Source organism: Mesoplodon bidens, assembly GCF_964165515.1.
Source record: "Mesoplodon bidens genome assembly, chromosome: 8".
NCBI classification, from domain to species: domain Eukaryota; kingdom Metazoa; phylum Chordata; class Mammalia; order Artiodactyla; family Ziphiidae; genus Mesoplodon; species Mesoplodon bidens.
The window spans coordinates 105,033,542-105,047,223 of NC_138165.1; the positions used below are offsets into that span (position 1 = coordinate 105,033,542).

Here is a 13,682-nt window from a genome sequence, read left to right on the forward strand (position 1 = left end):
CACAATTTCCCCATGCTTAGAGCACACTAGTCTATAATAAATTATAAATCTTTATTCCATGACTCTCCTTAGGAATTAAAGAACATAGAAGAGTCTCAGGGAACTTCCCACAATATGCAAGGCTCTTATTATGTAGCTTCCAGTCGAGCTGTGTTATTTAAGAAAGAATGTTCTAAATTAGTAATATATTTTTAGAAAAGAAAAAACTTTCAGAGTGATTCCTGAAAATACAGTTATACTTTTACCAAATCACACTTATTCAGAAAGTTAACATTTTAAAATACCCCAAAATGTATGAATACATATTAGCCATTCATCTATTAGTACAGCTGGTGGGAACAGAAAGGGGTGAGTGGATGGAACTGCGACAAGTAAGGAGCAGAGAGAAGAGATTCTACGTGTGTGTGTGTGTGTGTGTGTGGCGGGGGGTGGGGGGTGGAGGGAGGAGGCAATGAAATTCTTTAAAACTCACAGTGTGGTCTGGGGGCAACCCTGCCAGGAAGTGGAATCCCAGAGCATCTCAGTGATGGAAAGCAATGAATATAAAGAGAGAAACTTCAACCTAGGGCCCAAATGATACACAACAGGCCACCAATAAGTGTCCAAGAGTGTGACCCAACAAGTACGGCTGGCTGTGACATGCACAGGGACAGGAAGGGCTGTGTCTCATGCCCACCAGGATGTGGCACAAAGCATGCACCAGGGCCCACGTTCTATATTAAAACCTTGGGAAATAATTTTAAATCATGCTTTATGTAAATTACTTTGTTTAGAAAAGCACTAAATGAGAAAAATCCACACTGCACTGAAAAATATGCCTATGTATTCATACATTATTGAGGCCGGTGGGAACAGAGTGGGATGGGTCGATGGAATCAATAATGAGCAGAGGAGGTTTGCTACTGGGGCAGGGCGTGTGTGCTGGTCCTGGGTGGTTTACCCAGGGCCTCATTCCTTACCCTCCCCTGCTCTGTTCTTCCCTCTCTCTCTCTGGCCACTGGCCCCTGCGGACTTGCTTGCCAGCTCCCCTTGCTGCTGGCTCCCTGCTGGGTTCCTAATGTGGGAGACACTAGCAAGAGAGTGGGAATAAGGGAGAAGCCAGGTGTTGCCCCATCACTATCTCCAGTAGCAATTCTAGGAGTGGCTGCAACTCAGCCTTGACTCCGCCTTCCACCAGGCAGGCCAGCCATGGTCCAGCTTCCGCCTACCCAGTGACCTCAGCCCCTGAGCCCACCCTCCGTCCCTCCCATAGCTTCCTGTTGACTGTGCTTCAGGTTGCTGCATTCTTCCACTTGACCTTCTCTGCTCTTCCATCCACCGTGTAACCAATCCCTGGATTAAATTTCCTCTGCTTTAAAAGCTTAAAGTGGTTTGTATTTTCCTGTTGGACGCTGATTGATGCTGGAGGAAAACAAAGTATTGATGAATCAAAACGATTTAGGTACGACCTCACCTGAAAAGGGACTCTCGGATCACCTCTGTGAAACAGAACAGATAAATGCAAAGAGGAAAGATACAACCAGTGACCAGAATGATGCACTAGAAAGCCAGCAAGCAAATGAACAATGTGCCCAAGAGTCTGAAGCAGCAGGTAAGACTGGCTGGGCTTGCGTGAGTGTGGAATGACCAAGAGGTCCTGACTAGTGGCAGAGAAGGAAGTAATGCAGCACTCAAGGAGACATCTATTAACAAAGAAGGGGAAAATCACACAGACACACAGAAGGCAGGAACGGGGGGCCCGATATATTGATGGGAGAGACCTGGAGGAAGAAACTGAGAAAGGAAAAACTAAGAGACAGAAGGAGAAGAGTTGCAGAGCCCCACCGAGGAAGAGAGACAGAAACAAAAGTCGAACGAGTCAGGGAGAGATCGGCTCCAGAATCAATGAAGTACAGCACTTTCACGGGGTGAAGCTGGCAATATATGCAGACAGGCTATAAGTAGAAACATAAGAAGGAAAGAGAAGTTGGATGAAATGCAAGAAAATAGAAACAGGGCAAAGCAAGTCTCTGTGGTCTTTTTTATCTTCAGAGTCCTGCAAACAAGTACCTATCCAGCCAAATAATGGTGATGCAAGAAAGGAGACACCCAGCCCATTGCTTTATGGGGAAGAAAATAATTACTTACCAATTTTCTAATTACATCTTTGTTTTTCTATGAGAGTAAAAGCTCTCCTTTGTTCTCCCATACTAATACACCCCTTCCCAATCCTAACACTGTCCAAGACACACAGCCTTCTCCACAACCTCTGGCTGATTTTAGCAGGTGTAAGTTGCAAGGGAGAAGGAGAGCTGAGCTCTTTAGTGGATGGAGTGTCCCTGGGAAGAGAATGCAAAGAGGAAGAATAGGAAAAGGTGGACTGTGGAGCACCAAATAACGAAGTACAAGAGTGAGATAGATTTTAGATAAATTGACATGGAATCAAAATAATGCCATGTTGTGGAGCTGATGAAAAGAAATAAGTTGCAACTTCCTTTTCAGAGGTTACAACAGAAACGTAAATCATGTAAGATGTTGCAGGTCAGATTTACAAGTAAGGAAGCCCAGGTGAAGGGCCTTTTAGAAGGAAGTGGCAGGTAGAGGGATGAGTTTGTTGGACAATGGCACACAGGGAGAACTTTGGTGATGATTTGAATGCTTAAATGAGGAAAATATATAGAAAGACAAAATTGATATAGAGGAGACATACGCAGGTCATAATAATAATTAAGAAACAGGGATAGAGTAGGAGAAAGTAGGAAACATAACAGAGAATGGATACATTGAAAAAGCAGGTACGGGACAGCAGGGTCAGGTCTAGGGTGAGACCCTGGGGCACGTATAAGGATTATCTTACCCTTGGCACCTTCTTGTGCCCTAGGCACCTCCTTTGCCTGGTCCTAGACCCTGCTGGACCCTGGGGACAGTGATTACAAATGTAGAGGAAAAGAGATGAATAGAGAAAGATACAGATGAAAAAGAATACCAATAAATAGAAAAAAGGGGGTAGGAGAGGCACAAAGAGAATAATTTAAAGGACAATGAACTAAAAATTGGTAGAGAGTGGGCCAAACAGAGAGAGCAGACAAGTCAAGACATTGCCCCATTTGAGGAGACAGTCATCAAAAAAGAAGACACAAGGGGCTGTTCCTAATACCATTGAGAAAGGTAAGGTATCTGCAATGATCAAAATAGCCCTGTAACCGCCTCAGATAAAAATAGGCCTCTCCTCAGGCATCTCACCCTCCCCATGGTTTCAGTACCACCCATCATCTATTGATTCCTAGATGTACATCTCCAGCCAGACCTGACCTCTAGACTCATTCCTCCAAGTGCTTGAAGATCTGTATTCAAAGATCTGATGGACATCTCTATTTGGAAGCTGTATCAGTTATCTATTGCTGTATAAAAAAAATAGTCCCAAAACTTAGTGGATTAAGCCAACCATGGTTTTGTCACTTCTGTCAATCCTAACTTTACACATAGCCTATGACTCAGCAGTTACATTCCTCAACAGATCAACAGAAATGCATATTATCTTCATCAAAACACATACAAAAGAATGTTCATCATAGCGTTATTCATAGTAGTCTAAAGCTTGAGCCAGCAAAAATGGATATTTTATGGTTTTATTTTTTAATGGATAATTTCTATAAAGGAATATTATATAGTGGTGAAGATAAATATACAAAATGGATACAGATGACTATCACACACATGTTGACTAAAGAAGCCAAATCCACCCCTGCCCTTGAAAAGTCAGAGGGACAGAGAGAGAGAGCAAGAGTGAATGATTCCACTTATATAAATTTGTATAAATTTCAAACTAGCAAAATCAATCATCTGTGGTATTAAAAGTGTCAGAGTGGTGGTTAACTTGAGCAAGATACATCTGGACAGTTAGTGGGGGCATCACTAAGAGGTTTCTGGAGTGTTAGTAATCTCCTATTACTTGACCAAAGTGATGGCTACCCAGATATGCTTGTTCTGTGATAATTTAAAATTTATGATTTATGCATTTTTATCTATGGGTTATACTGCAATTATGATTTTTATTTTTGAAAAGCAAAAAAACAAATCATCAAAAGATGAGAAAAGTAAGTGAAGAGAAAGTAAAAACAAAGATAAAATAAAAACCTGAGAGTTGAGAGAGACACAAAGAAAGGGACAGAGTTGAACAGCAGGAAGGAGAAGGGTCGGGGTGAAGCCTCCCTCCTGCAGTGGAATTACAAGGAGAAGGCTGTTAATGCTAATGAACAGTGCTTACTCCCTTTTGGAGTGACAAATTAAAATTCTTCATTCATTACAATTTGATCCAGAAGCAAACCTACCCAACCATGGATTTCAAGTCAATTCCTGTTCTGTCCTTCTGGTGGATATAAAGAAGGAAAAGCCATTTTTTAACACCGAAGTTGAATGGCAAACCCAAGCAAGGACTGACTGTAACCAGGCACCTGATGTAATAGGTAAGGCTGACACAGTGTGGAGCAGGAATCGCAGGAACAGGGAAAGAGGCTGGGGCAGGTCATCAGGGTACATCCAGCCAGTCCAGGTGGCCGTGGACAGAGGCAGGAAGGGGAGGGAGCCAGTGCCCTGTGCAGTGAGTTTAGCAGAAGGGACTCCCCAGGAACTGGAAAAATATCAAAAGACAAAAGGGGTAGATAATAAGTATTGATGTCCAAGAGACAATTTCTAAAGCAAGAGAGGAAAGTACGGGGGTACAAGATAAAGAAAAGGGAAAAAATCAGAGACCAGGGTATTCAAGAGAGGAGATGGAAAAGAAACACACGAAGACAAAGCGAGGTATAAAGAGATACCATCCCCAGAAAGACAGGCATAATTAGGGAAAATGGGCCAAGCCAAGAGGAAGGTGAAGAAATAAAATAAGAATGAAAGAAAGAGGTAGAATGAAGTAGAGGGTCAGAGGTAGACTGAGGGTGGTGGTAAGAGGTAGAATGGGGGTGAGGGAAGTACAGTGTTGGCAGAACGGGCAAAGCTGCCCTCTGTGAATATCATTACTTTTTGGGCAGGACCTGGAGAAACCTGCAGGTCACACACATTCAAGCACAGGCCACGGTGCCTTGAGTTAACTTAGCTTCTAGATCTTCCTAGTGCTCTCATTCTGGGGTTTCCTGCTGTGTGGGCTCCACCCTGAGATCCTAAGTGGTTTTGTTCCTCTATGCAGTGATCAGCAGTGAGGACTCCACAGAATCCAGTGATGGAGACGAGTCCCCAGAACCCTCCACATCAGCACTGAGAAAGGAATCTGGTAAGGAAGTGGGAGAGCAAGGCCTAGGCTGCAGGAATCTGAACTAGAGCCACTGTTTCCTGAGCATCTTATTCGGAGCCCCTTCTGTAGCATGGTTCCAGTTTACTCTGGAATCCTATTCTCTGTCTTTATTTTACTGGACTTTTATGGGAAATGCAGAGAGATATGAAATCTATATCTGAGGATGAGGCCTCTTAACTATTGGGTCCCATTCATCAATATATGTACCCTATATTGATTATATAGTAGAAATAGGCCAGCAAAGTAATGAGTGTGTTTAAAACTACTAGCTGCGGGTTTCCCTGGTGGTTATGAATCCGCCTGCCAGTTCAGGGGACATGGGTTTGAGCCCTGGGCCGGGAAGATCCCACATGCTGCGGAGTAACTAAGCCCGTGCGCCACAGCTGCTGAGCCTGCGCTCTAGAGCCCGCATGCCACAACTACTGAGCCCACGTGCCACAACTACTGAGCCCGTGTGCCTAGAGCCCGTGCTCCACAACAAGAGAAGCCACCGCAATGAGAGGCCCGTGCACCGCAACAAAGAGTAGCCCACACTCGTCGCAACTAGAGAGAGCCTGCGTGCAGCCAAAAAAAAAAAACTACTAGTTGCTATGCCAATGAAGTGGTAGATTTATGCGGTGATTTCTACAAAGAACAAAAAGCTAAATACAGTTGGCAATGCGTGGGTTAAGGGCACCAACCTCCAGTGCAGTCAAAAATCTGCCTATAACTTAAGAGTCAGCCCTCCATACACACAGGTCGCATCCATGAATTCCACCAACTGTGGATCATTTAGTGCTATAGTATTTAATTTCTTTTTCTTTCTTTTTTTTTTTTTTTTTTTTGGCTGTGTTGCATCTTTGTTGCTGAGCAGGGGCTTTCTCTAGTTGTGGAACACGGGCTCTAGGCATGTGGGCTTCACTAGTTGTGGCACGCAGGCTCAGTAGTTGTGGCACACGGGCTTAGTTGCTCTGCAGCATGTGGGATCTTCCCAGACCAGGGATCGAACCCTTGTTCCCTGCATTGGCAGGCAGATTCTCCACCACTGCGCCACCAGCGAAGTCCTGCTGTAGTATTTAGTATGGAAAAAAATCTGAGTTTAAGTGGACCTGTGCAGTTCAAACCCATATTGTTCAAGGGTGGGCTGTATTCCTTTATTGGAAGGTCATATTATCATCTGATCACCAACTTGAATCATGTCATAACTTGTCCAGCTACCTAGTGTTAGCAGAAATAAAGACCTCATATATGGCATTCTGAAACCCAAAGGATTGTTTTTGACAGAATTCTTCAGCAAGTCATGGCATATACAGTGATTTTTCAAAGGACCTTTGCAAACAATATCTTACAACAACCTTAAGGGCCAAGCAGGATGGACATTGTAACCCTTGCTTCTAGATGAGGAAACACAATAACATAAATGTTTCAAGGTCTCTACAAAGTCTCATGGGAGACTGAAGGGAATAACAAGGCTAGCGTCCTGGATTCTGCATTATTTTCTTGTAAAATTGAAGCTCGAAATGATTATCAAAATGTTATTTCCTCGGGCCTCCCTGGTGGCGCAGTGGTTGAGAGTCCGCCTGCCGATGCGGGGGACATGGGTTCATGCCCTGGACCAGGAAGATCCCACATGCCGTGGAGCAGCTGGGCCCGTGAGCCATGGCCGCTGAGCCTGCGCGTCCGGAGCCTGTGCTCCGCAACGGGAGAGGCCACAACAGTGAGAAGCCCGCATACCACAAAAACAAACAAACAAAAAAAAAACCCACAAAAAACAAACAAACAAAAATGTTATTTCCTCAATCCTATGGGTAGCCTGAGTTGCCGTAAGATCTGTGTCTCTGTAGTGTACAAGTTGGTGAATTTTTGTCCCTTTCTACTTTTTAGACCTAGACAATATCAGAAACATACCTATTTATGGAAACACACTAGGAACAGTCCTAAGAAGAAATAAAATGTTACCTGATCTTGGTGCTACAAAAGAGCAATATTTTAAATAACACACTCAATCTAATTGCTCACTAGATCTATCAAAGTAAAATGTAGATTTGTTGCAGTTTTTAGGGAACACTTTTGCCTTAGTACTAGTAGGAAGACCGCTCTAGAGGATAGTCCTAAAACACATCTACGGCTCAGACACGTGAGAAGATTATTTCCCAGGCTTGCAAATAGTTCAGGAGGGCACCAGGTTGGCAGGGGGTGGGAGGAGGTGAGGAGAGGAGGCTCACACAAGGTCCTGAACACAAGGTTTCCAAGGTACCCTACATGAGAAACAGCAGATGAAGGAAGTTTGAAAAGACAACAGAAGGGGTCAGAAGTAGAAGAGAGAGAAGGGAAGGATGGTAAGGTTCAAGCAGAGGAAAGTTGCCCCTTGCATTTGAATTGTCCCTGCTCTGGGAACAGGGAATGGAACATCACTAATCTATCCCACAGCAGATGACTTAGAAAGGCAGCCCCGAGTGGCCTGGGTGCAGGTCATGCCTCGCATGGCTTTTCAAGACTTTTGCAAGTTTTCTTATGAGGGAATTTCCTGCTGAATGGGTTCCTTGGTCACACGCCCAAACCCCTCGAGAATCCTGTTCCTTTGTGCAGTGACCAATAACCTTGACTTTTTAGAATCAAGTGAGGGAGGAGGGGCCAAAGAAGCCACCTGCTCACGATCCCAGATGGCTCATGTAGGAAGATAAGGATTGCAGCCATGGACAGCAAATATCCTGAGTGTAAATCCAGAGCTCTGTTTTCTTGATGAATCTTATTCTGAGCATTCTCCACGTGTCTTGATTTGATTCTTTCTAGGATATCACTTCCCACATTTAACTTTTCTGGCCCTGTTGGGAAGTGGAAGGAGGCAAGAAGGCATTGTATATAAACTGTTGTTTAACTGGATGAGCCCAGTCAATTGATATATTGAAAATGTAGCAAAAATATGCTAGTAAAATTATACCTTTTACTACCCACTATAGTATCTATTAATGCTAAAGAGTGGAAATAGTGTACTTATTCCTCAGCATGCTTTTATTCTATGGAGCATACTAAGCACAGCATTCCTCTATTTGTTGTTAATATTGTCATAAGTCCCCAACTTAGAAAGACTTCACAGAATAATTTGTGCTTCTATTAAATTATTGATGGAAAAATAGCTTAAGACCAAATACTATCAAACCCCAATTATAGTTAAATCATTGGCTTACATGGTGATTTCTCATAGGGTTTTTATAAATAAAGCTTCCCTTTGTTTTTACAAAAACCTTAACAGGGAGTTAGGGTAACCAGGTTATCCCAGGTTTATAGATGAGGAAACTGGAGTTGGTAATGTTTGAGGGTCTTTTATGAACTCACATGGAGAGTAAAAGGCAGAGCCAGGTAGGAACCCAGCATTACCTGCAACATGACATTGGCCTGTATAGTGATATTTGAAAACATCTTCACAAATAAGGTATCATTTTATGTTTACAACAACCTAAAAAGGTAGGTCAGAAAACTGTTGTTCCCTCATTTCACAGATGAGGAAACTCCAGCACATAAAACATTTAGGGATCTTTACACATCACATATGGACAATTATTGGAAGAGTCAGAACTAACAACCTGGACTCTTAGCAAATATTCATAATCGTTTATTCAAAATCTTTAAAGCCAGATGTAAGATAATAATGTTTTATTATTTTAGAAAGACAGTGTGGTGTATATCCTATTTGTTATAAAACACTCCATTAGGGTCTGGGACAGAATCTCATTCTCAAATATACCGTATTAGTGTTCCTGCAGCAAATTGTGTGAATTCACAACAACTGTGATAAATATTTTATTGGATTCATGGCAGCTGAAGTCCAAATTCATTGCCAAACTAGTTAGTACAAACCTATGAAAAAATATTGGTTTTCAAAACTTCTTTGACTTTGCAATTAGGGCTAAAGGACTGGGGGGGTCTTTTCTCCATTTGGTAGTGCTCACTTTCCTTTAGACAGGAAGAGACAGAAATGATCATCATGTGTCTTTATAGTCCAAATCCTGTCTAGAATGTGAGTAGTCATAAGATTTACTACTCTTTTAGATATAGATTACTGGTTGTATTTTCCTTTCCTTCCTAGATACTTGGGATATTGAAAACACATCAATTTGCAGCATAAGCAATAGGAAAAGACGTAACAATCAAAACTCTTGCTGTAACAAATATCTTTCTTTGCTACAAAAGCTTCATTCAAATTTTTGGTAATATCCTTTAAAATAAAATGATAAATTTGTTGGCATTTTAGATGATTCACATTATACATTTTGAATTAGGTGAGCTGGGCTAATTGATGTTACTTGTAAGCCTCAAGAAGTTCAGTGTCACAAGTACAGTACAAGTTTATTCTTCACTCACATAAAAGGATAAAGTGGTTCCCCGGGTGGAGGGGTGCTCACTGAGGGCCCAGCTGATGGAGGCTCGGACATCTTGAAAATGTTGCTTCCATGATCCCCCTGGATAAGAAACAAAGTGGAAGCAGAAGTATGTGCAGACAAGAGGAAAGGGTAAAGAATAGTGACCAAAGCGAGTGCCTTCCATGACAAAGTTGTGTCCAGTCCCGGCCTTGGGGGTGGTCCCTGGAGCAACCTTGACTGGGTTGTCAGCTGGAGCTGTAGGGGGCCTGGTGGTAGGAATATTCCTACCTCTTCTACATAAGCTTCCCCTTTCCAGATTTCCTTTTAAAGAACTCCATGCTGTATAGGTCCTAGGACACAGGCTGAGACTGTAAAGGAATTTCATTTCTTTCTGCAGGGATCAGCAGTGACACTTCAGAACTGAGTAAGGAAGATGAGACTCAGGAACTAAGAAATGAGTCAGGTAAAGGAGATTAGGATGCCAAGCCTTGGCCTGCAGAATGTCAGGAATGAAAAGACACTGTTTCCTGGTGCATTTGATTCTGAGACCTTGACTACCTTGTATCCAGTTAATCCTGGGAACTACTTTTTGGATTTTAGAAAATGGAAAGAGGCAGGAAATTATTATAAATTCATGTTTAATAGAATGACTCATATTCACTAAATGTATGTAATTTTATATTCCTATTTTAGCAGAAATAATCACCAAAATGATGGTCTCTTTTTAAACACTTACTGTCATGCCTGCTAACACTAAGATCCTAGATTTCTATAGTGATATACTGGTTGACATTAATGTCATTTGTAATCGTAAAAGCCTCAAAAGACAACTGGTCCTGCTGTGTAATTATAGACAGAAATAAAAGCTACAGATCAACCATTCTCAAACTTTAGTATAGTTTGTGACAGATATTCATCACATTGTAATTGGATTGTACCATGATATTTTAAATTCCTTTGGCAAATAAGATCTTACTCTGTTATCACAAAATCTTTAAGACTTAGGAAGGCTAACTCTTGCTTCCTCATTTTAGGATGAGGAAATAGATGTACAAATGTATAAGGGTAAAAAAGGGTGACTATTTTATGTAACGGGCAGGAAGATAAGAGCTGTGTCACATGATCAGAGTCCAAAGAGGGGATACGAGGGACCTGGCATATTCACAGGGGAATGTATCAGTGCCTGATGCAAGAAAACTTATTTAGCAACAATAATAAATACATATGTGTATATATATATATATATATGTGTGTGTGTGTGTGTGTGTGTGTATGTGTATACATATACACACATATATACATATATATGTATATATATTGGTGGGTATATAACCACCATTATTGGTGTGGATTTTGAAATATATATTCAGATTGAGAGGGAAAAAGCAAAAACCGTAAAGAAACAGAGAGGGTAGGAATGGAACCAGTTGTATGATATACAGAACACCTAGAAGGATAATGCCAAAAAGGATGAACAGAGGAATAAAAAGGAACAGATATTAAGAGTATAACTGATGAAATGAGAGAAATCAACACAGAAGTTAAGAGAAATCAGGGACAGCGAAGTTCACAGATGGGCAGAAAATTGAAGAAAAGGAGGAGGAGGAGGTGTGGCTAGATTTAAAGAGACAAAGAAAATCTGTTGGATATGAGGTGTAGTCATTGGACAGGTATATTTTTCTTCAGCCCATCTGAGCTTCGAACATAGATCAGCATGACCACATCAGAGTCTGTTTCCTGGTCGCCACCTACAGTCTGCTGTTTCCTTATTTCCCTTCAATGTCCTGTGGATTCAAAGCTCTAAAAATAAACAGAGGAAGAGACTCAGAACAGATGCCAATCTAGTAGCATGTGATAGAAAAGCCAATTGTGATACTAGTTCTCAGTTATCTTTGTTTTAGTGTCTGCACAGAAGAAAAGCTCTTCCTTCTTTACCTATCTCTCCCCCAAAACATTGCCATACATGCACACACCAAATACACATACTCATATACAGACAGGCCTGTGCACAGATTTGGACTGTTTTCAACAGGTTTGAAGGAGCCAAAAGAGAAAGAAGAGCTCAGCTTCTGGGTGGAGGGAGGTGACGCTAAGTGGATAATGCAAGGAGAAATAATTGAAAAATTAGGCTGAAAAGATATCTGAGTAAGTTTCTTCAAATTGAAAGATATCTGAGTAAGTGTCAAGTTTTTCTAAGTGGACATGAGATCCAACTATCACGAGATTGGGAAGTTTTGTAGAGGAAGATGGATAATTTTCAAGATACCTCTAGGAAGTTTAATAAAGTCTGTGACTGACGGACAGTCCTGTGATGTAGAAAGCTCATAGAGAACTGAGAGAAGTAATAATAGTCAATAGTGTGGTCAGTGTCAAAAGAGCAGGCAGATGGTGACAATGAAAGTGGTAACCTCTGAGATGAAGCCAAATATGGTTGAAGGGAATATAGATAAACACAAAGATTGTAATGTTGTAAGCCAAAAGATCAAGAGAAGATTAAGAGAAACAAACTGAAGCCAAGAGAAAACAGAAGGCGACGTGACAACATAAAGAGGATTTACTTCAACAGTAAAACTCGATCCAGAGACAAAAGCATAAAAAACTAGACAAAATGAGATACATACAGGAAGCAATCAACAGAGGGGAATAAAGATGAGGCACAGAGATAACTGCCTAGATAAAGGGTTAAAAGATGAGAGAAAAATGGTAGAGAGAGAAAGGGGCTGTGTAAAAGAAAGAAAGGAGAGAGAGGGAGAAATTGTGGGATCTGAGATGACCATGAGACAAAAGCAACATTGGCACAAGGGGTGGTTCACACCAGCAGTGAGTTTTCAGGGTAAGGTGTCCCCAGGTATCAAAGTGGCTCCTGTAACTCACCCAGATTACCGGGTACCTCACCAAAGGGGTTTCATGTACTCTTATGGTTTCAATCACCATCTACAATCTAATGGTTCCTAAACACACATTTCCAGCCCAGCTCTGCCTTCTAAGCTTCCAAACCCAATTATCCAAGTGTCAGAAAGGCCTCTGGCTAAGGTCCTGAAGGTTCTAGACTTCTCCACTTAGATGTCTCTCAGACTCAACACTTTTAAAACTGAGCACGTCATCTTGCCCCCTAAAGAAAGCGTCTACTCCTCCAGTGTTTGCTATCTCTAAACCACTTATTAACTGACTCATTCTTTCAAGTTGAAACTCTCAGAGTCATCTGTGACACAGCCATCTCCTCAATTGATGTACCCCATCTGTCACCTAACTCTATCAATCATTCCTTTTATGTGTCTCCACCCTGTCCATTTATTTCCATCCCCATGCCAGCACTCTCTTCCATAGCTATATCACTTCTCACTTGAACTAGGTCCACAGGCTCCTTATTTGTCCTCCTTCTCATACTGTTCCCACCAAACATATTCTAAGTGATTTAGCTAAATTGATCTTTCAAAAATGCTATTATGTTCATGCTGCTTTCCTACATAATAGCCAAATATCATTTAATTTTCTTTAGGAATAAGTTAATTCTTCTTCATGTGATCTCCAAAGCTCCATATCTGAGGCTCCTGCTTCTTTCTCCATTCTCACGATTCCGTCTCATTCTCTCACTCTATGTTCAGACATACTAAACTCCTTTTGGTTACTTGTATTTGCTGAATCCAGACCTTTGCACATGCTTCTCCATCCATTTGGGACTATCATCTTAGTCACCTTTCTCCCTAATCTGGTTAACTACTGCTTCCATGATACCTCCTCCAGAAGAGGTCCCTCATCTCAAACTCTGCAAGTTCCTCCTGCCTTCTGCCTCCCCAGAGTATCCTGTACAATCTGTGTCCTAACATTCTCCATGTTTCAGTGTATTCACTCATTAAGTGTCAGTTCCCTGGTTGCTCATAAGATTGACAAACATTCACTCTTCATGCATCATCATCACTCACCTCATCACCTGGTACATGAAAGAGGCTCAGCACATTTGTTGAATGAATAGAAAAAAAGTCCACTTTCTGTATTCCAACATTTGGAATTTGTCTGGTAAAAATTAGTTTCTTATAGTATTTATATGAGAATATCTATAAAAATTATTTTAA

The 13,682-nt window shown here is 41.5% G+C and overlaps 1 protein-coding gene across 3 annotated transcripts in view; it reads left to right on the top strand.

Moving 5' to 3' along the window:
- The window catches only part of LOC308621985 (nuclear autoantigen Sp-100-like), an 88,171-nt gene that overhangs the window by 50,905 nt on the left and 23,584 nt on the right, over positions 1–13,682 (top strand). For 2 of the 3 annotated variants that reach the window (XM_081242961.1, XM_081242963.1), the window contains exons 6-10: positions 1,442–1,591; positions 4,299–4,445; positions 5,165–5,248; positions 9,336–9,389; positions 10,007–10,072. In XM_081242961.1, coding sequence (XP_081099087.1) covers positions 1,442–1,591; positions 4,299–4,445; positions 5,165–5,248; positions 9,336–9,389; positions 10,007–10,072 — 501 coding nt within the window. The remainder of the gene's footprint in view (positions 1–1,441; positions 1,592–4,298; positions 4,446–5,164; positions 5,249–9,335; positions 9,390–10,006; positions 10,073–13,682) is intronic. The other variant, XM_081242962.1, reaches the window with a different exon arrangement.